Genomic DNA, 24,399 nt, shown 5'->3' with positions numbered 1-24,399 from the left:
GTGAGGCCTTTGCCCGCGGCTTCCTGCTGTCACCCTTCCCCCCTGCTCACGAGATGCTCCTCTGCCCACTTCCTACCTGAGCTGAAGTGGGGGTGGAGCTTTGCTCCCGGGGCCTGGCAGATGGCGAGGGGATGATATCTTGGTCTTTCTGAGGCTTCCCGGCTGAGTCCCTCTGTCTAGTGATGCCCTCGAGTTTGGTGGATTTCTCCATTCTTGGTGGCTGCCTGGTTCCCCTGCTCAGGCCTGGTCATCTTCCTCAACCAGTGCTCCTCTGCACTCTGCCTCTTGAGGTTTCCTGTTCTCACCCCAGGTTTCCTCTTCTCCCCCCAAGCTGCCTCTCCCAGGACACACTCCTCTGGGGGTGAGGCCAATGCCACCAGAAAAGCCCTCGCTGCCCTAGAGCCCTCCTCTGTCCCTAGATTTCCAGGGCAGGAGCCAGAGCCAAGCCCACGGCCCTAATCACTGTGTCTCAGACATTGTGTTTCAGACACCCCCTCAGTGGTCCCCTGGAAACCCCTCACTAGCTTTAAGGTAAAAAGCAAGCTGCTGGTGAGTGGTGTTGCCCAGCACAGTAACCACTTTCTCTAGAGAAATGAGAATTCTCTCACTGTCTTCTCCCTTAAGCCACTTCACATCCACTTGATTTTGGTGAGGTGTGCAAGAGAAAGAAGTTCTTCTTTGCCTGTGGGGCAACGGGTCTTTGTCTCCTAGTCTGTTAGTTTGCAGATAGTGATCAGGGAAGTCGAGGGAAGAATATCATTCTAACGTCATGTTACGTATTTTTCTTGAAATTTTAGAAACAGGTGTACGACGTTACGTTGAAAATAAGAATCTTCTTGCTCATTGCTGCATGCTTCTTTCAGACGGTAGCGCGTCATGGCGGTAGGTAGACAGAAGACCCCTCAGGGGTAGCCTGGGCTGCACACCCTGTCCTGCCACTTTCTTAACTGGGTGGGCTGACAGGTTACTCCATGTCTGAGTCTGTTTCCTGCCACGGACAGGGGTCCCACCTAGGTGTATTGTGAGGGGAGGTTATCCAGGGAGCCCCATGCCAGGCACTCAGTGTGCTCCGTGCTGCGGCTCTTTCCCTTTTGTTCTGCCTTTCAGGGTAGCCCAGCTGCTTCCTTAGCACCCACCTGCTGCCCAGGGAGTAAGCTTTCTTTCTTTTTTTTTTTTTTCTTCTTTTTTTTAATGTTTATTTATTTTTTGAGAGACAGAGACCGAATGTGAGTGGGGAAGGGGCCGAGAGAGAGAGAGGGAGCCACAGAATCCGAAGCAGGCTGTAGGTGCAAAGCTGTCAGCGCAGAGCCTGACGTGGGGCTCGAACCCATGAACGATGAGATCATGACCTGAGTTGAAGTCGGACGCTTAACCAACTGAGCCACCCAGGTGCCCCGGGAGTGAGCTTTCTAAGTGCACAAATGACCTGGGCCTCCCTCTGCTCATCCCACCGACCTGTTTGTCTCCTCTCACCACCTGTTACACTCACACATAGATCCCTGGGTGAGCTGGGTCCTGTCACTTTGTGTCTGCACTTACTGACATCACCTTCTGTCCCTCCCCGTTGTGTTCCCGTAGCACCCACTGCGGATACTTCTGTCCAGCACACTACTTACCCGTCTCCCCTCTAGACTAGCTCCTCAGGGTGTCACTGTGCCTTCACTCTGAATACCCCTGACAGACAAAGTACTTGTCACCTCTCAGGTGATCCCTGTGATGGTCTATACTCAATAACTGAGTTGTATCTCTGGGGCCCTCGAATACAGTGCTTACCTGCCACTAGGCTAGACTTTGCTTTTCTTCACTTTTATTTTAGGGGCACTGTGATCAGAGCCTCTGTTACATATTTCGGTTTAAACTTTATACTTAGGACTGTTCCTGGGTGTGTATCCCATCATCAGTACATGCATGTAAAAATGCCTAGGGAGTGGCCTGGGAACATGCTGGATTTCTGAAAAGGCTTTGTTTCCGTGTTCAGAGAGGCAGCCCCCCACACCAGGGTGGCGTTCTGGCCTGTGAGTGACACTAGTGGATGGGACTTGGCAAAGCTGGGCACCCCACCGGCTGCCTGGCTGCAGGATTTTATGGAGACCTGAAAGGTGATGGCCTCTCCTCCTCCTCTTCTCCCCAGAGCAGGTCGTGGCCATTTTTTTATCTGTAAGAAGGGATTCTTAAATCTCACCGATGACCTTTGACAAGAAGAAATAGGAAACCACATGCCTTTAATGGGGCTGGTCTTCTTTTAACGTTGCATCTATTTGCCAGGCCCTGAGTGCTGCCCCCACAGCCTTCCATCTCCCCCAGACTGCTGGGGCGCCGGTGTGCTCGTTTCTTCGCCTTCCGAGTTCTCTCTCTGGACTCTGCTGCAGTTCTTTAGTCAAATCTATGTTGTGGGGTTTGTAGAGTGGCTTTGCTCTGTGATATTTGCGGGGGTGGGGGTCTCTAATGAATGTTTAAGGAGCACGGTTCCCTGCGGCCTTGTGGGTTCAGCTTGGTCTTCCTGTGGACGGTGTTTATAACTGCATCTCCAGCTCTCCAGGACCACTCCGCCCCTGTGGCTCATTTTCTTTAGAATGCCCTATCCCGTCATCCTTTCTCAAGTAGGGAAATGGTTCTCTCCATTTTACTCTAGGAAAACTGCTGCCAGTTCCACACCAGGAGGGTCTGGCTTCTGGAGGGGTGGGTGAATCAGGACCCAATCTCATAAATCTCAAAGGGGTCCATCTGGCCTGGCTGGGGGTGCGCATTCCATATGACTGTGTCTTTGTTTCTCATCCAGCAGTTGGAAGGAATGTGCTTGTATATGCCAAAGCAGAAGAGTACCAGACCTTAGGGGCTTATTAATGCTATTTTTGCATTTCTTTTCTGCGTGGGTTGTGAGAGAAGAAACTGCAGCTTGCCAGGTGGTACACAGAGGACTCTCTGAGCTGGTGGTGGAAAAAAACCACAGACACTCCTGAGGTTTATTGGTTTGAAACCCTTCTGGAGCATTGTTTGCCTTTTCATTTCTGCACGTGCATAGAAACCTTTTCCAAGAGGAAATCGTTACACTCAGAGCATATCCCTTTATTGCAGAACCCTGGGTGAGAAGCTGCTTAAATTCCAGAGGTAGTTGAATGAATGAGGTGCTGATGAGGAGGAGATTGGAGGGAAGGTGGGCTGATTTTTCACATTCTTACTGAGATATATATGTTCATCAAACCAGTGGATGAGATCCCACAGGAAGTAGGACACTGTCAGGTGTCTGGAAGATCACTCTGGAGTGGTGCACCTTTGACGACCAGTGCACCCATCTGGCTCCGGGACAGCAGAAGCCTGCCTTCCCTGGTTCAGGGAGCTGCCATCATGGCAGCATGGCTGCTAACTGCTCAGTGTGCTCACCACTGTTGACTCACACTTCTCGCTGCTCTTTTCTGGGCGGCGCCACTTCTGTGTACTCTTAGCTTCCACCCACTCGTGGCTTCTGCCTACTCCTGGCTTTTGCTTACTCATGGCTTCTCTCTTCCGCCTTTACTCTGGGTGCCTTTAGGTGATTTCCCATTGCCCAACAAAGGAGATCTGATTGGCAAATCAGTTACTGCCACCTCCATTAGGCATGATCATCAGACATGGGATGGCTTTCCTTAGAAAGGATCAGGCGGAGGACCACCTGGGTGGCTTAGTCGGTTGAGCATCTGACTTTGGCTCTGGTCATGATCTCACAGTTCGCGAGTCTGAGCCCCATGTTAGGCTCACTGCTGTCAGTGGAGACCCTGCTTGGGATTCTCTCTCCCTTTTTCTCTGACCCTCCCCTGCTTGTATGTTCTCTCTCAAAAATAAAATAAACATTTAAAAAAGGGGAGGGGTCAGGTAGAGTAAGTACCAGAGCAAAACAGATTCCTCTCCAGTGCAGTTGGGTTAGATGCCTCTCCTGTGTGCCTCTAAAGCATCAGACGTCTTCCTCGTGGTATAATAGTGGTGATAATGAGGAAGGTGATAAACATTCACTGAGTTTCTTATATTGTGCCAAGCTCTTAGCATAGTGTTTGGATTTATTTGAATTATTTCCTTCATCCTCAGGATATGGGGTACCATTTCACTGATGTGAGAATTGAGACTTAGGTTTGGTAACTTGTCCAAGATCACACAGTAAGTTGTGGAGCTAGGATTCAGGACAAGATCAATCTGTATTATAATGTTCTGTCTCTTGGCCCCTCATCTAACCCTGTCCAGGCTACCCTCTTGGTGTGTTTCTGGATTCCAGGGGAAATTGTAGGTGAGCAGGTGGGCGTGAGTACAGTGCAGGATGAATGCTCCCTGCTACACTCTAGAGCAGCCTTGTCTAAGTGACTGGAATTTCCGAGTCTCCCCTTTACCTAGAGGATGCACGTTGATACATCTTTTGTTCATTGGCTCTCTACACTTCTGTATGATATTGCCTTAGATATGTTCCATGAACTTGTCTTCTTTCTTTTTAGACACATATTGGTCTCCTTGCTAAGTTTTGAGAGAGCTACTATTTAGTCCCTAGTAGATAATGGAAGTCTTCTATTTTCTCTGGAGGATCATCTCTTAAAGGCTCTCAGTTGATATGTCAAGAGCTAAACTAGTTGTCCAAAAGCCAATTTGTGGAATGGCTAATTTGCTGAATATGTTTGTTTCTTTCAACTTTTTTAATTGACTGGTATTCATCTTGTCTTTAGCACTTCACATTGTGGTCACTTTGTTTCTGCCTCTGCTGCTGCACCAGCTATAGATCTGGAGGAGCTGAGCTCATCAGACTATAGATACAGAAATATGTAGTGTGGATATGAAGGACTCTTACAAACCAGCTTTTATTAATATAATCTGAATGATAATTAAGAATATATATGTAGGATACCCCCCTATATTCTTGAGTCTCTAGTACTTGAATATATTTTTCTTGTGATCTGTAGTTTTGGTCTCTAGCTTTCTTATTCTGACTCTCTCTACTGCTACTGTTCAGAATCCCATTTTCATGTCAACCAAAACAAATGGGTAAAGGAATAAGTACATGTGGCTAATTGCTCTACTTCTCATTCATTTTTCTTTATTTCATGATTCAGCCTCACTGGAGGATATTTTCTGACCTGCTGCATGAAGTCCAATGCCCTTAACAGATTTTTCTCCGAGGGCTCTGCCTGCAGGATTCTCGTAGAAGTGCAAGAACTTACTAGTAAGAGGGATGCAAATAGCAGGCTGTGTGTATGTACTTCTCCCATAAACAGCATTGCTGGAGACAGAAGAGAGGAGCTAAATGACATTTTGTATTTATTTTTTCAATAAGTTTGAGTTCTTTGATTTTATTTTTGATGTCTACTGACAGCAGTGAGCCCAATGTGGGGCTTGAATTCATGAGCCGTGAGATCATGACCTGAACCCAAGGCAGACATTCAACCCATTGAGCCACCCTGGAGCCCAAATAAGTTTGAGTTCTAAAAAGTTGATATTTGGGGCGCCTGGGTGGCGCAGTTGGTTAAGCGTCCAACTTCGGCTCAGGTGGTGATCTCACGGTTTGTGGGTTCGAGCCTCGCATCGGGCTCTGTGCTGACAGCCAGCTCAGAGCCTGGAGCCTGTTTCAGATTCTGTGTCTCCCTCTCTCTCTGACCCTCCCCTGCTCACGCTGTCTCTCTCAGAAATAAAACATTAAAATAATTAAAAGTTGATATTTAAGCTTAAGGGTTGAGCATTCAAATTTACATGGAGAATTGGAATTATGTATTTGTCGGTGACCGAGACAAAGCACCTAAAAATTCATGCAGGACTCATTTCATTAATGATGTAAGTTGATAGTGAGTCAACATGAAGGAAGACTGTTTACACTGGCTTAATTGCTGTGTTGACTGGAAATCTCAGCCAGCTGAATAAAGGGACCGTATTAAGTCCAATACTTAACTCTACTCCTTTTTCTGCTCCCCATCCCACCCCCAAAACTTTTTTCCCCCTTCTAAAGTGTGAACTTCCAGTTTTAGTCGTGTGTGTGTGTGAGAGACACACCTGTGTATATGCACACATGTGGCACTGAAAGCACAATTTATTCCAAGCTGTTGCCAGGTGTGTAGGGCTCTTCAAATGCAAATATAGACTCAACTAGAACCAGCTTGTGCAGTCAAGGGTGGGGTGTTCTAAAGATTTGGGAGTGATTCGTAGAACTCGTTGGCAGGCCAGGGATTATAATAGTGACAGGATTGTCCCTCCCTACCCTTCTCTTTTTCTGCCTAAACCTGGCTTTCTGTTTCTCACAGCAGATTGACTTTCTCCATGTGGTGGAAAACCTAGTGCTTGTGGCTCCAGAATTTGGCCTTTTATAACTTCAGCCACAAGAGGGAGACGCCTGTTGTAAATCCTGGTGTCTGAGGAAAGCAATTCAGACCTCTCAATTGTCTCTGGGGCAGTGGGGTCATGTGAGAATTGGCAGCTATGAGGGGCACATGGAATGCATTTGGGGGAGAAGGAATTCTTACAAGAAGGAGAAAGTGCTGTTCCCCAAAGAAGAGGGTGGTGCCCACAGGTTCCCAGAAGCCTAGGTGTCTGCTGGTGTTGTTCTTGCACATTCCTGATGACTTACCACCAATCAGAATATCTGTTTTAAATCAGTTGGCAGACTTAACTGTAATCGTAGACCTTGTGTTTTTTCTTTCTTCCAGCTTCTTGTCAACGACCTGCTTTGATTATAATTATTCCTCAGCAGGCATGTGCTAGCACTTCTTACTCATTTGTTATATTGAACTTAACAAAATTAAAAAGTCCAATGAGAGACCCCATCTTTAAGACAGCAGAAGGCTGAACTGTCAATTTCCCTTCATTTTTATAATCCAGAATCTTTGTTGCCGGGATTACGTTTAGCTCCTCTTTAATCTGTGTAGTCAGAAGCAGTAAGATTGTTTTTTAGTGAATATTTGGAAACAAAGCACAGTCTTTTCTTCATCTAGGTAAGTAAGCTTAATCCTGAGGAAAAGGAAACTGGGCAGTGGGCATTGACTTCCACACTTTGTGTTTTAAGATTGCAGTTAGTTTTCAACGGATAACGACCTGGGTGTATTCTGAATCCATTAAAAATAAAGTTCTTGGTAGTCTTTTTCATGCTTTGCAGAATATTATTTCCCATAAGCACTCAGTATCTGTCTCCAGACCTGGCTTTTGCCGGAATTTAGGATTAAATGAGTAGAATCTGCAGACCTGCTAGGCCCCCAGATGATTGTTGTTTCCATGGAAACAGTTGAAGGCCTCTCAATTAAAATTGCCCCTATAGGCTGGACAGAGTAGTAAGAGTATGAAAATAAGTTTGTCTGGGAAGCCAAATACTCAGCCTCCAGATGAAACCCAGAGAGGACAAAGGATCCAGAAATCTACTGACAGTTGAGATCATTTCTTTTTCTTTTTGGGGTGTAGCTTGGTGTTTGAGACACAGGTGTGTGTGTTGGTCGGCTGGTAGCTTGGCCAGAGCTGCCCAGATAAATGTTGTCCATTAGATCATGGAAGAGTGTTTGGGAACAATTGGATCTTTGCTCGAACTTGAGTGTGAGTCACAACAAGCCCATTAAAAATAGGTGAAATCATAGAATGGTCTTAAAGTTGGGAGGAAGCTAAAGGTCACTGCGTCCCAATTTCCCATCCACTTTGGGAATCCATCCTAGCACAACTGACAGCAAGGTTCATAGCTTTGGCTTCCCCGTGAACGGAGAGAGAGCCTTCTCTGATCCATTGCTGGAGGGGGAGGGTATTAGAAAATCCTCTTTACAGTCATACTGACCTCTCTTCCTGTCACTTCCAGGTCTGCTGCCTCTTTCAGTGCCAAGTAAATTGAATCTACGTATCTCATATTTAACTTTTTAAATTTTAAGAGAATGTTATATACCCTCCAAAGTCCTTTTTTCTCCTGGCAGAGCAGGTCTAAAACATTAAGACTTTACGTATGAACACCTGTAGTCAGAGACATTCTAGGGGGAGAGGTTGAGTTCCTTCCACACTGGACTTGGATTTTGTGTGACTTTTCTGGCAATTTTTTTTCTTAGCATCATTTGTGTAGGTAGAGAATTGGTAACTACTTCTGTGTTTTCCTCTTCTCCCCCTCCTCCCCGGAGTATTCACAACGGAGTATTCACAATTCGAGCTTGAAAATCTAAGAAACACAAGACTGGATCAAACCATTGGTCCAAGCAATCTCATGAAGGGTGTGGTTGTGTTTGTGATGTCACCTCAGAAGTTAGTGAATACACCCTACATTCCTAACTGCTTTCATAATCTCTCAACCCTTCATCTGTGACTTTATTTAAACCTTTGGCCTTTCCTGTTAAGTTTAAATTGTACATTTTAAGAATCCTTTATTTCTCATATCGGTCCTATTATTAATATCCTTTTATTGTACTTAAGTTAATACCCCCTCAAAGAACAACAACAACAAACAAATTGTTTTTGTCTAAATGATCCTACAACCTTAAAATGGATGGAAACTTTAAACTCCTAAACTTTGGTGCTAATTCATGCTGACTTGGAAGTGCTAGGAAGCAAATATATGGCTTCCACTTGGTAGGGAAAGAACACTGAAGTAGGCATTCTGTTTCGGTTCCAAAATATCAGTAGCTGTGTGACTTTCAGCAAGCTACCAAGCCTCTCGGGGTTTCATTGTCCTCAAGTATAAAATCAGAAAAATACTTTATGTTCTTTCAGGTTGTTGGGAGTGCTGTGAAAACAAATTATTATAAGACTTCACAGCAAGCTATACCATAATATTCTGGGATATTTTGAGAGTTCAAAGCAAATTTAATAAGAAAATAAAATATAATGTGTATATAAGACTCCTGTACATCCACAGTTTCAAAATAACAGTTGTCTCCCTCTTTCAGAATGAATCGTAAATATATACCTTGCATTTTAGGGAAAAAATAATCTCATAATTTCTAACATAGCTTCTGGGTGGTATTTGATATCATGTCACAGTTGAGGGAGAAATGATTTCTGTAAAAAAGTTGCATGTTCATAAACAAATGAGATAACTCTGGGTTCCTTTGGCAGGAAAACAAAAAGGTAGAAAGTCTGGGAGTAACTTTTGATTTGTGAATCATTTAAATCTCAATTATTTTTTAAAGTTTTGGTGGGAGAGAATACACAGGGGGCGGGTAGGGAGAGGGACAGAGGGGAAGAAAGAGGGAGAGAATCCCAAGCAGGCTCCATGCTCAGCTCGGAGCCCGATGTGCGGGTTTGGTCCCATGAACCTGGGATCATGACATGAGCCAATATCAAGAGTCGGACTCTCAACTGACTGAGCCATGCAGGGGCCCTTAAATCTTAATTCTTAAAAAGAAGGTAGTAAGTAAATACCTCTGATGAGTCAATGTGAGATAGCCATCAGCACGCATCACCTTAGTGGGCTTTGGAGATCGGAGCCTGCTAGGGTCTCCTGTGAAGCTCAAGGGTGGATCCTGAGGCAAGGCTCTTCCCTGGAAGACACTCAGGGGCTTGTTGCTGGGCCCGGCTGGCTGTGTTAGCCTTCGGTATCAAGCTCCACACCCTTTTTCCTGAGAAATGCCACAGACTTGAAGCAGGCCCTTGTCTGCCTTCGGGACTCAAAGATGACCCCTCTTCCTGGGGGTTGGGAAGTGTGTTTCTCTTACACACAGGTTTTTACTTATGACTACTTATATTTGGACGTAGAAAACAAAGGTAACATCCACATCGTCCTCCATACAGGGTCTGATGACCATTTTTGGGGGTCATTTCTTGGCTTTCTGTAATTTTAACAAAAATACAAACCTATCTAGACCTTGGAAAAAAGTAGTTTTCTTGTTTCTTTTTTGCAGTGTTTCTTGAGTATTAATCATGCCCAATAATCAGATTATCTCTGAAGTTCTGCATTGCAAGGGGGAAAAAAACGATTGTAATAATCTTTCCATGTTGAAACACCAGCTCTGCATCCTGGTGCCTTATGTGTGCTTTTCCATCCCCAGGGAGTTCTGTCCAACATCTCTTCCATCACCGATCTCGGCGGCTTCGACCCGGTTTGGCTCTTCCTTGTGGTGGGAGGAGTGATGTTCATTTTGGGATTTGCAGGGTGCATTGGAGCGCTCCGGGAAAACACTTTCCTTCTCAAGTTCGTGAGTATCACACTCGGCCCTTAGGCTGAGAGCTAAGCTCCGGGCTCTCCACAGGAAGACACCCTATCTGGAGGCAAAGTGGCTAACCAAAGGCACAGCAAAAATATGGCCTGGCTGATGCTTTCCTTTTAGGAAAGCTCTCTAGATCATCACCTACCTGGTCCCCCATCTTTTTTTAATAATAGAAGTACCGCCCCCAGTCCATGCCTTCTGTGGAGGTTTCGTACAAGTATATCAAGATTTGCATTCCAATCCCTAAAGCACCTTTAGATAAAGGTAGGTATGTGTATAGTTTTCTTCTTTTAACTACCCCTCTTTTACGCACCTAGTCAGTAGTGAACTGTTCACATAGTTGGTTTAGAAAAACCAGACATAAGCACATTGGCTGTGGCCTGTTCTGATTAAATCTGTTAGGCAATAGGTTTCGGAGAGTATGGAGAAACAGTGAGAGGGACGTCTTCCTCCTCTGCCAGTACAGAGTTCTCCTTTTGTATGATCAGCATAGTTTTCAGGTCCCTTGCAGGGTGTGTGGTATAATCACTATTAGCATGAATAGTGTTAGAGGAAGAGTTTTACCAGAGGCAGATCGGTAATAAGAGCGAAGCATGAGAAGTGAAAGCCTTTCCTCTGGAGATTCCTTCCAAAGGAGAACAAAATGGCATATGCTTACATGTATGTTAAGGTTTGTCAAGTGTCGTCAAAGGTCAGCCAAAGGTGCCTGTCCGTCTGGAGTTGGGCATGGCAGTAGGCGTCTGTGTACGTGCTCTCTGAATAAGAGTGTCTACTCCCCTTTCCAAAAACAGAAATGAAAAGCACTCTACCTTCCGTGGTGAGGGAAGATGGTGGGATTTCTAGACAACGGTATTTGTGTAATAACCCCTGTTCCTAGAATCCTACTTCTCATCATCCAGGGACATTTCCGCTTAAAACAGGAGCCAACACTTGCACTAGTCCCAGCAGCCATGCAGTCAGTATGTGATTCTCTTCCCCGGCGTGCCTGACGCATCATCCTCGTTTTTCTTGAATATCCCTAACGAGAGCAGACTCGCTGTCGGCCAGGAAGTACCGACGGTAGCCCATTTCAGATTTGGGCAGCTCTGGAGCAGCTGAGGTTTCGGAGAATCGGACCTGAGCGTTCTTGTGTTTAACCTGAAATTTTACATGACTCTGCTAATGGGGAAACGGAGGGGTATTTGGTCTTCTCTACACTTAAATGACCATTTGGTTCTCTGTTCTGTATACATAGTTCTGTGGTGGGAACAGCTACATTTGCCTTTCGCCTTATCTCCCATTTCCCCATTTTAAATACATGTGCGTGCACGCGCACACACACAGAGTTACTTCATTCCTTACCTAATGGACCTGTGGAGCCCCCAGGAAAGCTATGTCCCTGATCCTAACCTGCCAGTCTTCTCAGTGCGTGGGCTCACCTCACTCAGCTTTTCTGTAGCCTCACAGGGCCCCAGATAATACAGAGCATTTGCCACTATTTTATGTTTTAGCCTCAGTGTCCCTAATGTGGGATCCCCTCTAATATGATCTGCTTGAATATAGTTTAGTTTATGAGAGTAATTCCTTCAGTATAGTTTATTGTATTTGTAGTTGAAGATAACAGAGTTAACTGAATAGGTAGAAATAGACACATTTCTCTAAATCAGCACCTTAATTTCGAAAGTCCCATGCTGGAAATGAAGAAAATTGTATTGTTTCTTGGCTTTTAAAAATGTTGGATAAGATTTAAAATGGCCTCTATTTAGTACAAACAATAAAACCTGGCCCAGAATATTCTTTGAGCAGGAGCTATGAGATAAATAGAAGCAAATGTCAACATGGCTTCAAAACAGCCTCAGAGATTGGATGCTGTAAGGCCAGGAGATTTGCTTAGAGAAAACCTGAGAGCTAAGATAATGTGAAATAGAAATGAAGCTTCCTGGTCAACTAAGTCCCTCATTTGAAGCCTGTGAGTCATCTCTGCACCTTTAGAAATGGGGGAAATTAGGTTACAGGGTCAAGGCATACAGGTTTCTGCCAAATATTCAATAAGAACTTAATTTGGACTTAATTTTTTATGTATATGTACCCTATAACATTAAAGGAAAATTTCCCAGGGTAACTGATAAATGAACTTGCCTAACCTTTATGGTGGTGAGAACAAAAAGCTAGTTAAAATCTTTTCATGACTTCTGTCTTGGTATTTTGTGTACTATGATTTTCTCATTTGTATGGCATGATAACTATTGTATTTCTGTACCTAATAAAGGGAGGGAAGTTGTTGTATACTATGGGATAGTCATGGAGTAAAAGTGATGGTTTTTTCCTGTCCTTTTTTCTAGATGGGGAAAGCTTACGTTGAAATTATTGGTACCACTGACAATAATTAACTGTTGAGGTGCTATTTCTCCTGGATTCATCAAGGAATGATAGCCAGGAGATCCATGGAAGCTGAACCTGAGCCCTGGAGGGTCTAGAATTAAGGCCTAAAGCTTGGGGTCCTAGATCTGCCAGGCACTTCTTTCTTCCACCCCTCCCCTCATGCCCACCCTCCCAGGATGGCACTTTCATCCTGGATAAACACTGTCAGATATACAGACATCTGATGTGAGAAGGCCCCACCCACCCCACTGCCCTCTCCACCCCCACCACGCAGAAAACTGTGAGGCCTTCGGAGGCGGGATTATGCTTTACTCATCCTCGCTCCTGCAAAGCCCTTCAAATCCAGGGCCCAATCTATTGTGGGTCTTTCAGTGTTTGCTGGAGAAATTAACATATTTTTATCTTTGTTTTATTTTACTAAGTAACTGTGTAGTCTGCTGTGCGCCACTCCTCCAGCACATTTTTCTCTCCGTTGGCTGCTTGATGTCTGCTTGCTGAGGAGAGAAACAGCAGACAGCCTACCCCCCTCTGCCTCTCAACCACTCTCTGTTCTGTAGCCTTCAGGAGTTCTGCTGAGCAGCTGTGGCCCCGGTGCCCTTTCTGTCCTTGTCACCAGAAGCTCACCTGGTCCTTCCCAGCCTCATTTCTCATCATCTGTTTCAGCAAAATGAATTAGCAAAGACTAAGAGTGTGGGGGTGATAGGAAGTGGAAAGAACTGTGGGTGTGAATGATATGTCGGTATGACTGAGATGAGACTCTTCTGAGTCTTCTAGATGGAAGGGCAGTTTCTCCAGATTTGTGGGCAATCACCACATTACCTGTGGCCTGCAGCCTTCCTGTTTAAATTCTTGTTGTCTACATTAGCCAGAAGTCTTCTTTGGCTGCAGGTTGATGTTATTTAAATTTTCCTGAGACTGGTATTTACAAAGAAGGGTGAGCACAGCTAGTGTTCCTAAGAAAGCTTTCAACCCAGTTTTCATTTTGTCTTCATGATNACCCCCCCCCCCCCCCCCCCCGCCACACACACACACACACACACACAAACTTCCTCTTTGACCTCTTCATTCAAGATGAACACATCTGCTCTCTTACCCCATAAAGGAGGTACAAAGGAGAATTAAAGCCGTGTCCGAATCCAAAAAAGGAATGTATTGCATATAGAATCAAGGCCATCGTAGCAAACAACAGTCGATCTTAAAAGACTGAGATAATTTCTCTTTCGGTGTTACGCTTACCAGAGGTGGGGGCAGCCATTGTTCAAGAGTCTCGCAGTGCATCCATCAGGAGAAACTCATTAGGTCTTAATGTGGGTCTGATGAGAAATTCCTTTTATCCATGTTTGCTTATAGGCTTTGTTGTTTAATTACCAAATGGACCACAAGAGCCCCTAACGTGTGATTATGAATGATTTTTAAAAATCCTTTCTTGGAGTATAATATTCTATTAGTGAATCTTAAGAAACTGAAGATTATCTGCTTTGGCCATGTATAACAACAGTGCAGTGTAATTACAGACCTTTTTAGAAGGGAACCCTTTAACTACATATGACCAACACAGCCCATTTAACTGTTCTCTGTGTGTCTTTTGTCTTAGTTTTCTGTGTTCCTGGGAATTATTTTCTTCCTGGAGCTCACTGCTGGGGTTCTGGCATTTGTCTTCAAAGACTGGATCAAAGACCAGCTGTATTTCTTTATAAACAACAACATCAGAGCATACAGAGATGACATTGATTTGCAGAACCTTATAGACTTCACCCAGGAATATGTAAGTTGAAATTTATTTTTAAGCTGCAAGCCTTCTCGAGGAATGAGAACATTCCTCCTGGCCTCTGCCTGTGCCAGCCGGAGCGTACCTCTGACTCTTCCACATGGTTTGGTTTGTTTGCTTGTGTGTTTATTATTTTCTGACCTGCTTTAGGACTTACGTGGTTGCACCCTGAATGGAAATGCCCTATTTTCACTTATCTCAATTTCTACAAAGTCCAAGGGACCAAGAAAACCTCTTAGCAACAAGCTTATAACCGCAGTTGCTGTTTCCTATTGACATCTGAAGAATATTCTTTTGCTATAGGTGTAGCGCTTTATCTGGTATTTAATGTGGATTCTTTCTTGCTCCTTGTCCCCTTAAAAACATTTTTTTAAAGTTTATTTATTTTGAGAGAGACCGAGACCTCATGAGTGGGGGAGGGGTAGAAAGATTGAGAGAGAGAGAATCCCAAGCAGGCTTCACACTGTCAGCACAGAGCCCTGTGCGGAGTTTGAACTCAGGGAACCGTGAGGTCATCACCTGGGCTGAAATCGAGTCAAGATGCTCAATCCACTGAGCCACCCAGGTGCCCTGCTCCTTGTCCCTTTTTTGGTCGTCTTCCACACTTCACAGCTCATGATAATATATTTAATAATAGAATATTTGTCCACAAAGTCCTAAAATATTCCTATCCAAATATTATATAGCACATGCAGTTCTGTGCAACTGCCAGTTAAGAAACTGCTGTGCTCTGGTGGCTTCTAACAAGTGAAGAATCTCTCAGCAGAACCACCCCCCACCCCAGGTTTCTGAACGTACTAGGTGATGTCCCCTGTAATGCAAATGAAGTAGAGGTGCCCTGTTTGACTCATAATGCAAAATGGTATAAACAAGGTTCAGAAGAACTACAGAGTTAGTGCCAAAATCTGATTCGCAAAGTGACCGTGGGCTAAAAGAACGTTGACCTATTTCCCCAAGAGTAAAATGGAAATAATAATAGCTACTGTTTAACTCCTGCAGATATTAGGGCACTCTAATGAGATGTGCGTGGTTTTATGTTAGGCTTAAGGGGTTACTGTCCTAAGGTGTTAAGGTCTTTATTTGCACGCACTGAGAAATTGGATAAGCTGAGCAGACCTGGGTGGTGCCGTCAGTGTCATAAATGCAGGACTGGAGGGCAAACAGGAGCCCCATGGACCAGTAGTGGTCTGTTGGCTGGACAGCTTTGCAGAGTGAGCTGGGGTCCCCTTTGATAAAGAGAGGAGATGCTGCATCAGCGCCTGCCGTATGGACCCCACCCTCCTTCCCTATGTACTCCGAAGTCAGCCGAGCTGTTGGTTTTGTTCAGTAGCATCAGTGACTGATCTCGAGTAAGCTGCACCTCAGGTGTGAAATTAAGCCCTGTTTCATCTCCCCAGCAGACTTCACTGTTTTGTTAGGTCATAATGGATGCGAGCTCACACCTTGCCAAATATTATCGCTGACTAGTTTGCATGACAAATCTGATGAAGCTTTGTAGGCAAACCTCGAGATGCGCAACCCAAGCCCTCGGAGGACCGAATGAGCTGGAAGAACATGCATACACACGTTCTCTTGAAATGCTGTCTGCTTTATATGGAAATACTGTTATTTCATGTGATTTTACTTTTCTGTCATGGACTTTAATGTTTTAAAGTAGCTATTGGTCCTGAAAGCCTTAAAATGGTCAAGGCTTGATGTGTATTTAACTCAAAGGGGTAGAACTAGTCCAGTTGAGGGGAGTGACGAAGGGACTTCTGGAGCAAGCAGTTCTTGAACCAGGTCCCGTTTGAGACTCATTGACTTTTAACAGCTTGTTTTATGTATATTTTAATTAGATGATTTTTAAGGCATTTGCATATTTTGAAATTCTTGTTTTTGAGAAAGAGGGGAAGGGGCAGAGAGAGAGGGAGACAGAGGATCTGAGGCGGGCTTTGTGCTGTCAGCACAGTCAGCCCAGTGTGGGGCTGAAACTCACAAACCATGAGATCATGACCTGAGCCAAAGTCAAATGCTCCACCGACTGAGCCATCCAGGGGCCTCTAGATGATTGAACTTTTTAAGTTGAAAATGTAAATTCATGCCCTTTAAAAAATTCAGAGTAGTAACGGGCGTATAATGAAAAGTAAGCCTCTAAAACTTTTGGGAGTAACGAGTATGTTCACTATCTTGATTGTGGCGATGGTTTTACAATGTATACGTATGTCAAATCTTATAAAATTGTACACTTTAAATACGTTCAGTTTATTGGATGTCAATTATACCTCAATAAAAAAAGATTTTTAAAACCCCATTAACGCTGTAACGGCCCCAACTTTAAAAAAGTAAGCCTCTAGCCCTCCCACCCGTAACCCCACTTGCCTCCTTCAGACACGACCACTGTTTAGTGTCTTATTTATCCTTCTAGAATGTTCCTCTGTGCACCCAAGCCAAATAGACCTTGTTCTGCCTGAGCCTGCTGAATAACTCCTGCCCTTCCTCCACCTAACACCACAGACTCCTCAACCGTTTAAATCAGATGCTAACACATCCTCACAAATCTTAAGCCTTAATCACTTTGGAAGCTTCGATAGGGGCTGCTTAGGTTTGGTTTGGTTTAAAACTAAATTCTGAGACAGAAAAGAAGATTCGAGCTGGCGGAAGCCGGGGGTCGGTCGTTTGGCAGCGGTTTGTTAGTGTAGGCGCCTGGTGGCCTCCAAGTCCAGATGTTCTAATTCTCTCCTGTTTGCTCTAGTGGCAGTGCTGTGGGGCTTTTGGAGCTGATGATTGGAACCTAAATATTTACTTCAATTGCACAGATTCCAATGCAAGTCGAGAGCGATGCGGTGTGCCTTTCTCCTGCTGTACTAAAGACCCCGCAGTAAGTGAAGGCCCGCAGACTGCTGGCCAGCTCCGCTCACCTCCCCAAGAATGGGCGGGGCCGTGGGAGGGGAGTGAACAGAGTGATTTTTTTTTTTTTCCTTGAAACCTCTTCTTAACGTGCTTATTCATAATTGTAGCTCCTGTAGGGGACAGTGCTCAGATCTTCCCAGTAGGGCTAATAATTGCTGACATTAATTAAGCAGTACGTGCTTAATTACGTTCCTAGTCTCAGCCCTTTTGTGAGCTGGCTCAATAAAATTCGGAATGTTCCTACTGGCGGATACGACCACTATCTTCCCTCTTTGGGTGAAATGTAGGCCCGTCGAGTTTAAGTAACTTTCCCAAGCTCACATCGCTAGCAAGTGAGGGACCGAGCCTCAGACCCAGACCTATGGTGCCTGTTAGTCCTTCTCTATGAAAGGACGTGCTCAGGTGAGAGCTGTCCGCATTGGTTTGGGGTTAGTGACCCTTTCCTTCCCAACCTGTTCTGGGGGAGATATTAGGGATAGGAGAGGAGTTCGAGGCGGGACAGGGCTTGTCTACTACATAGCAAGACCGCAGCTGCCTGGACTCTGGGTTGTTAGGATGATAAAAACTGTGATTGGTATTTGAGAAAAGATAAAATACTGAACCTGTGCATAACCCCTTCTACCATGGCTTTGGTTGTATTTTGGGTCAAAATACATGTCATGTGACTGGCATATGGGATGACTTAAGATGCAAGTGCCTTGCTGTAAGTTAAAAGCCAGGAGACCGTGTTAGAACAGGCGGGAGAATTTGCTTCTGCACGTGTCTGTCCCACCGATGGGACAGACGGTCCAGGCCATCGGTCCAGACAGCCTCCTCCAGGGCACGCTTCTTAATGGAGCCCAGTGAGTGCTGATGAGTTCGGTGGCCGTTTCCCCATGTAAGGTGTAGGGTATGGGGCTCTTTAAAAGAGGCCATGGTCTTGGGATGGAAAAGTAGTTCTCTGAGGGCTTCAGAGGGGTCTCTGGGCTATTACTCTTGGGCTGAAAGAGACTGAGAGTCAGAAAGGACTGTGCTTCCCGGCTCGGAGACCCCACCAGGAAGCCCACCTTTCCTACTGGCTTGTTTTGTGCCCTCCTCTGAGGAGGGCTGACAGGAGAGCGCCCAGCACAGAGCCCTGGGCGCCCGTGCAGGTGGCCTTGTGCTGGCCTGCAGGTACGGACTGTTACGTCTCCAGTTCCTGCCCTGTGTTAACATTCCATGGGAAGAAGTATGAAGTGTCTCTGAATGCATTATGCTCCCCTTTCAACTACAGATACTCTGGGTAGAAATTTTTCATTCCATAAATGCCAAGTTAATAAGATCCACCCCATACCCTGCAGAGGGGAAAAAATAAACCTAAAAGAGCAGAACGCATGTTTCTTGTCAGACCTGTGAGATGTCAGGGTATCCGTCCATGTGTTGTGTTGTCAGCACATTGTTTTGTTTTTAATTATTAACGTAATGCATTCTCATCGAAAAACCTTTTAAATGATACAGAAGTATTTAGATTAAAAAGTGGAAGCTCCCCCAGAAGAGCATAAATGAACATAGTCATTATGCCCTTTACCATGGTTTTCTCTATGTCTTAGTTTTCTGAACCCCATACGCTTCCCTGAGGTTGTCAATAATACACTTGCTCTTCTTATATTTCCTGAGCCTCAGTTTTCCTCTTTTGGAAAAGAGGGCATATTTTAATACTTCTGAGAATTTTTATAATAATTACTGGGGATAATGTATAAAAGTGTTTAACATCTCCATGCCTAAGTAGGTGCTTTATTAACGACACTTAACAGTGATCTCATGCTAATTCTTAGGTGGGCTTCCTGTCTATTGAGTGAATTTCACTTTTCTCTTTTCTTCCTCCCCCAGGAAGATGTCATCAACACTCAGTGTGGCTATGATGCCAGGCAAAAACCAGTAAGTGGAATCTCATCTTGTCACTTAGCACAAAGGGTGTTTCGGAGGAGCTTTTGAACTTGCATGGTGACGCTGTGCTCTCCTCTTCCCTTGTGAAGGAAGTCGACCAGCAGATTGTAATCTACACGAAAGGCTGTGTCCCCCAGTTTGAGAAGTGGTTGCAGGACAATTTAACCATCGTGGCTGGTATTTTCATAGGCATTGCATTGCTACAGGTAAGCCCAGGCTCCTTTACAGATGTCACAGGGAAATGATGTCCTGGGAGAGCTCTTCCCAGGACAGGAGCTCTGCTTAATCACCTTAATGTCACAGTTTTTAAGACACATTGGAGGTCTGGGAAACAGACCTAAACTCTTAGGTTTATATTTTATTTACAGCCCATTTTAGATGCTACTATCCTGAAATATTTGAGGAAATCTTTTTTTTTTTTTTTTCTTTTTCTTTCCAAGCTGGAGAAATTGATTGGGTTAGCAGTTGCCTGCTGGCATTCCAGTGTTTCCAGGGGCAAAATAATACTGCATTGTGACAGTTGGGGCAGGTAGGAATGGTCAGAAGTAGATCTGAGTGGCAAGATTAAGACTTTGTAGAGTTTCACAGACATCCAGTGTTCTATTCTCTCTCTGGACCACCTTGTCAAAATGCTAGTGAGGGAAGGAAGACACCCACTTTTCCTCCTAAGCAGCCCCAAGAGCTGAGGTTTTTATCTTGTGGAGATGTAGTACTTTTTGTAGAGGGTCACAAATGGGGCACAGTGGTTGAAAGAAATTAAAGAAGACCTAAATAAATGGAAAGCCATTCCATATTCATAGATTGGAAGACTTAATACTGTGAAGGGGCAGTACTCCTCAAATTGATATACNTCATAGATAAGCTGACCCTAAAATTCACGTGGAAATGCATGGGACCCAGAATAGCAAAACAAACTTGAAAAAGAACAAAGTTGGAGAATTCACACATTTCCAATTACAAACTTACTACAAAGCTACAGTAATCAAAATAGTATATAAGATTGGACCTACAGATCAGTNGGCGGGGGAGACAGAATCCAAAGCAGGCTCCAGGCTCTGAGTAGTCAGCACAGAGCCTGACACGGGGCTCACACTCACGAACCATGAGATCATGACCTGAGCCAAAGTCTGATGCTTAACTGACTGAGCCACCCAATCGCCCCTGTGGTCAGTTGGTTTTTGACAAGGGAATCATGACCAGTCAATGGGGAAAGAATAGTCTTTTCAACAATGGTGCTGAATCAGCTGGATATCTACAGGTGAAAGAGTGAATTTGGGCCCCTGCCTCACACTGTATATAAAAATGAACTCAAAATAGCTCAAAGGCCTAAACTTAAGAGCTAAAGCTATAAAACTCCTAGAAAACTGTGTAGGTGTAAATCTTTGTGACCTTGGATTAGGCAGTGTTTTCTTATATGTGACGGGAAGCCTAAGCAGCCACAGAGAGTAGGTAAATTGGACTTCATCAAAATCTAAAACTTCAGTGCTAAAAATGATGAGAAAAAACTACAACATGAGAGAAAATACTTGCAAATCATCATGTCCGATAGGGGTCTGCAGTCTAGAGTATAAAGAACAACTCAACAGTAAAAAGACCAGCCCAATCTAAAGATGGGCAAAGAATTTGAATTAGATATATCTCCAAAGAGAGTACAAATAACCAATAAGCACATGAAAAGATGCTCATCATTAGATATTTGCGAAATTTAAATCAAAACCACAATGACCTGGCACTTCACACATGTTAGGATGGATATGATTTAGAAGAAAGACAGTAACGAGTCTTGGCAGGGATGTGGAGAAATGGGAACTGAAACGCATTGCTAAAGGGAATGAAAACAATAGAGTCACTGTAGAAAACAATTTGGCGGTTGCTCAGAAAGTTAGAGGTCCCATGTGACCCAGCAACTCTATTCCCAAAAGAACTGAAAACCTGCTCACTAGAAAGTTGTACAGGGACAGTCATAGCAGCACTATTCATAATAACCAAAAAGTGCAATCATTGGACATGTCCATCAGCTGATGATGGATAAACAAAATGTGGTTTATGCATCAAATAGAATAGAATAGTCAAGCCATCAAAAGGATTGGATTGAATTCTGGGTACAGGCCATTGTATGATGAACCTCGAAAACATTTTGCTGTGTGAAAACATAGTAACCCGACAGATCACATATATGATTCCATTTATATGAAATGATCTGAATCGGCAAATCATAGAGATAGAAAGTAGATGAGTGGTTGCCAGCAATGGGAGAATGGGAATGCCTGCTAATAGGTACACAGTTTCTTTTCAAGGTAATGGAGTGTTCTGGAATTAGTGGTGATAGCTGCACACCCTTGTGAATATACCAAAAAACACATACGTTTTACAGTTAGGACACATTTTGTAGTATATGTCAATTCTAAAAATCAAAGAAAAGGAAAAGGGAATACATTGGCCGAGGAAGAGCCTAATGAAGTGTTGAGTTTCACTGTTTGACTCTCTTTTCCTTGCTTTCTCAGATCTTTGGGATATGCCTGGCCCAGAATTTGGTTAGTGATATTGAAGCTGTCAGGGCTAGCTGGTAGGGCCCCGGCAACGCCGCTGCAAGACACTGGACAGACCCAGCCTTCCTGCCCCGCCAGCGTGCCCACCCCGATCCACGCTGCACGGACCCTGATCACAGAGGCACGCTGCCATCCCACCTGATGGAGCTGCCACGAACTCGGTTTGGGGGGGTGCAACTGGGAAATGCTGCTCACTGACAGAATTAAACAGATAACCAGTATGAAAGTCGTTGAGCCGTGAATCTCTACTGTAGCCAAGAAGTCATGGATGGTTGGATACTTACCAAAAAAAGAAGAAGAGGGAGGGCGAGGGACCCAGATGTACTTGAATTTGTGGAACACGCCGTCTTGTTCACCACTTCGATAACTGGAGGGCTGGGAGAGGCAGTTTTGTTCTTCGTCACACCTCGAAGGGACTTTTCTCTGTTCCGTGGCCTAAAGAAGTGCATCTTTCCTCAAACCCATCCCCTTATGTGGGAGGGCTGTGGTGTTTGGGGGCACCCTTCGCTGTACATTTCAAAGAACTGTTAACAACCGTCATCCCAAGAAGAAAACACCTTGTCTTTGGGGTTCGGGTTCTGTGACTGCATTCAACAAGTGGTGCGGGTGGGCATGCGCGGTGTCTCCTGGAGTGTCCCTCAGAAGGGAAGCTGTGTATCCCACGTGCATGGAGTGAGGGCGGTGGAACGCGTCATGATGCTGAATCTTAGCAGGACAGATCGTTGTTCTAAGTAGGCCTGAGCTTTATTTATCAGTGACCTTCAAGGAGAAGATGAGGTTAGTGACGAGGTTATTAGTTAACATCCCTCAGCCCAGCCCACCAGATTAGTGGTTGGATTCTTTGGAAACCCCTGAATCTTCTGGGTTTTGTTTTGCTTTGCTTTTTTTTGTGTTTTTGTTTTTGTCTCCCGAAAGTGAGAGCTAGGATACAGTTTCTCTTAAAGTGTTTTCTTATTCAGCTCGACTGTTAATTTTTTGGTATAATCTCCCTGCATGACCTGTGAACCTGACTCCACCCGCTCCTTTTCCTGCCTTGTCTCCAGGAACATTTACCAACATTATTTGGTCAGCGTTGACTTCCTAGGTTCATAGCCTGGAGAGGTGTGGCGTGTCCTCCCTGGCTGCGAAGGGACGGCAAGTGCTTCCACGGACTCGATCGCCCCTTCACCCCATCGATCTCCGGGGGCCCGTCCGCAGCCCCCAGCTTTCTCTTTGAATGGAATCGAACCTAGTTCCTAAACAGTGTTGACTCACGTTCAAATAACTTATAATGCTCTTTTTTTTTTTTTTTTAACCCCCTTCTGGTTTTACTTTGCTTTTATCAAAAAGAAAAAAGAAAAGGAAGAAAAAGGCACGGCCGGAGCTCCTTCTGTTCTCCTGGTGCAGACAACCGTCAGGATGGTAACAAAGCACAAATACTTAGGAGGGAGGGGCAGCGATGGGGCAAGTGTTCTATGACCCAAGGTGGGAAGCCACTTCCAGGTGCTGCCGCTCCCCCTTACCCCCCACGAAGGCAGGGAGGCCTGAGTCCTGCCCCCAGATTTTAATCCATCTGGTACCCACCAGGATGTCAGTCTCCTGGGGAGCAGACATTAGCCTGTGGAACGGCGGGAAACCCACAGGTCCCTTTTACGGTGGTGACACTCTTGCCAGCACAAAACTGGGCAGCTAGCACGCTCTGTGGAAATTTAGTAAGGTTTTCTATTTTAGCCCCCTGTTGCATCGCTGTGGCTGATGAACGTGTCAATCTGCTCAGAGAAAGGACAGAAATTCTTTGAAAACCGTCTCCAGAGTGTGGGTGTGTGTACGGCTGCATGTGTGTTTTTGTGTCTCCGTATAGTTAGAGATGTTCATTCCATATTCTGGCTGTAAGATGATTTTGTGTCATCTCTGCCCCCACACAGTTGTCATTCTGTAATGTCATTCCAGCACGGAGAAGACTTGGGCCCTGCAATTGGCACTCTTGTCTTTTTTATTACCTCATTCTCCAGTGAACTCCATCTGACCAGTTGACTCAGAATCAGGCAGGATCCCCTCCCTTCGGCACATCCAGTGAAAGGCCAAACGGCAAATCCAAGTGTGTTCTAAATTTTAATTAATCACCCTTTATTTTTTACACTTGAGAGTGGTTGTAATTAAGGCTGTCATTAATAAACTGGTTCTACCTTACGTGGAGTTCTGTCTTTCTTCATTACTTGTGTTGGAATTGCAAAATCCTCAAATCCAGTGGTTTTCGGGCTTTAGCGCGCATCAGAATCGACCAGAGGGCCTGCTGCACCGGACTACGGAGTTTGCCCCACGCCCGGAACTCCTGACTTAGGAGGTGCATTTCTGACAGGTTCCCTGGTGATGCTGGGTGTCTTTGAGGCAAAGTACTGCTCTGGTCAGATCTCTAAGCTGGAAAGGAGCGTTTGGGGGTTGGGGAAGGAGAAGCGCCTTTGTGCTACCGGATGCAAACAGAGAGGTGGGTATGTAGGAAATGTGTGTCCTTGAGGTCATTGTCCACAGGTCACAATCACCTGGGAACCACGTAGAATACAGATCATCAGGCCTCGCCCCTGGCAATTTTGGAGTGGGTAAGAGGGAGCCTATGTTTTTAAGAAGCTCCCGTTAAAGATTTAATGCACAATGAGATTCAGGACTCATTATCTTGGTAATATTCACGACTTTTTTCTAAGAAAATAATTTCTAGTAGTCCCTGAGAGCAAGTCTCTTAAAAACCCGTTTGAGAAATGCCATCGTAAATGTCCTTGCATTGTGAATTACCACTGTAGAAAGACTTGTCTTTAAAACTATTAGACATTTTTCAAAGATCAAATGA

General features: G+C 44.8%; 1 protein-coding gene across 3 annotated transcripts in view; it reads left to right on the top strand.

The window, feature by feature from the left end:
* TSPAN5 (tetraspanin 5) overlaps positions 1 to 23,747 on the top strand; it is a 167,920-nt gene extending 144,173 nt beyond the window's left edge. For 2 of the 3 annotated variants that reach the window (XM_077762339.1, XM_077762338.1), the window contains 6 exons: positions 9,948 to 10,094; positions 14,062 to 14,232; positions 16,967 to 17,092; positions 18,973 to 19,020; positions 19,119 to 19,235; positions 21,534 to 23,747. In XM_077762339.1, coding sequence (XP_077618465.1) covers positions 9,948 to 10,094; positions 14,062 to 14,232; positions 16,967 to 17,092; positions 18,973 to 19,020; positions 19,119 to 19,235; positions 21,534 to 21,599 — 675 coding nt within the window. In that variant the 3' untranslated portion in view covers positions 21,600 to 23,747. Of the gene's footprint in view, positions 1 to 7,253; positions 7,359 to 9,947; positions 10,095 to 14,061; positions 14,233 to 16,966; positions 17,093 to 18,972; positions 19,021 to 19,118; positions 19,236 to 21,533 lie in introns of those variants that run through there. The other variant, XM_077762340.1, reaches the window with a different exon arrangement.
* The last annotated feature ends 652 nt before the right edge of the window (positions 23,748 to 24,399 follow it).

The sequence above is a fragment of the Crocuta crocuta genome, unplaced genomic scaffold (genome assembly GCF_008692635.1).
Source record: "Crocuta crocuta isolate KB4526 unplaced genomic scaffold, BGI_CrCroc_1.0 scaffold83, whole genome shotgun sequence".
NCBI classification, from domain to species: Eukaryota; Metazoa; Chordata; class Mammalia; order Carnivora; family Hyaenidae; genus Crocuta; species Crocuta crocuta.
Note: the sequence above shows the minus strand (reverse complement) of the source record. Positions and strands in the feature narration are given on the sequence as shown.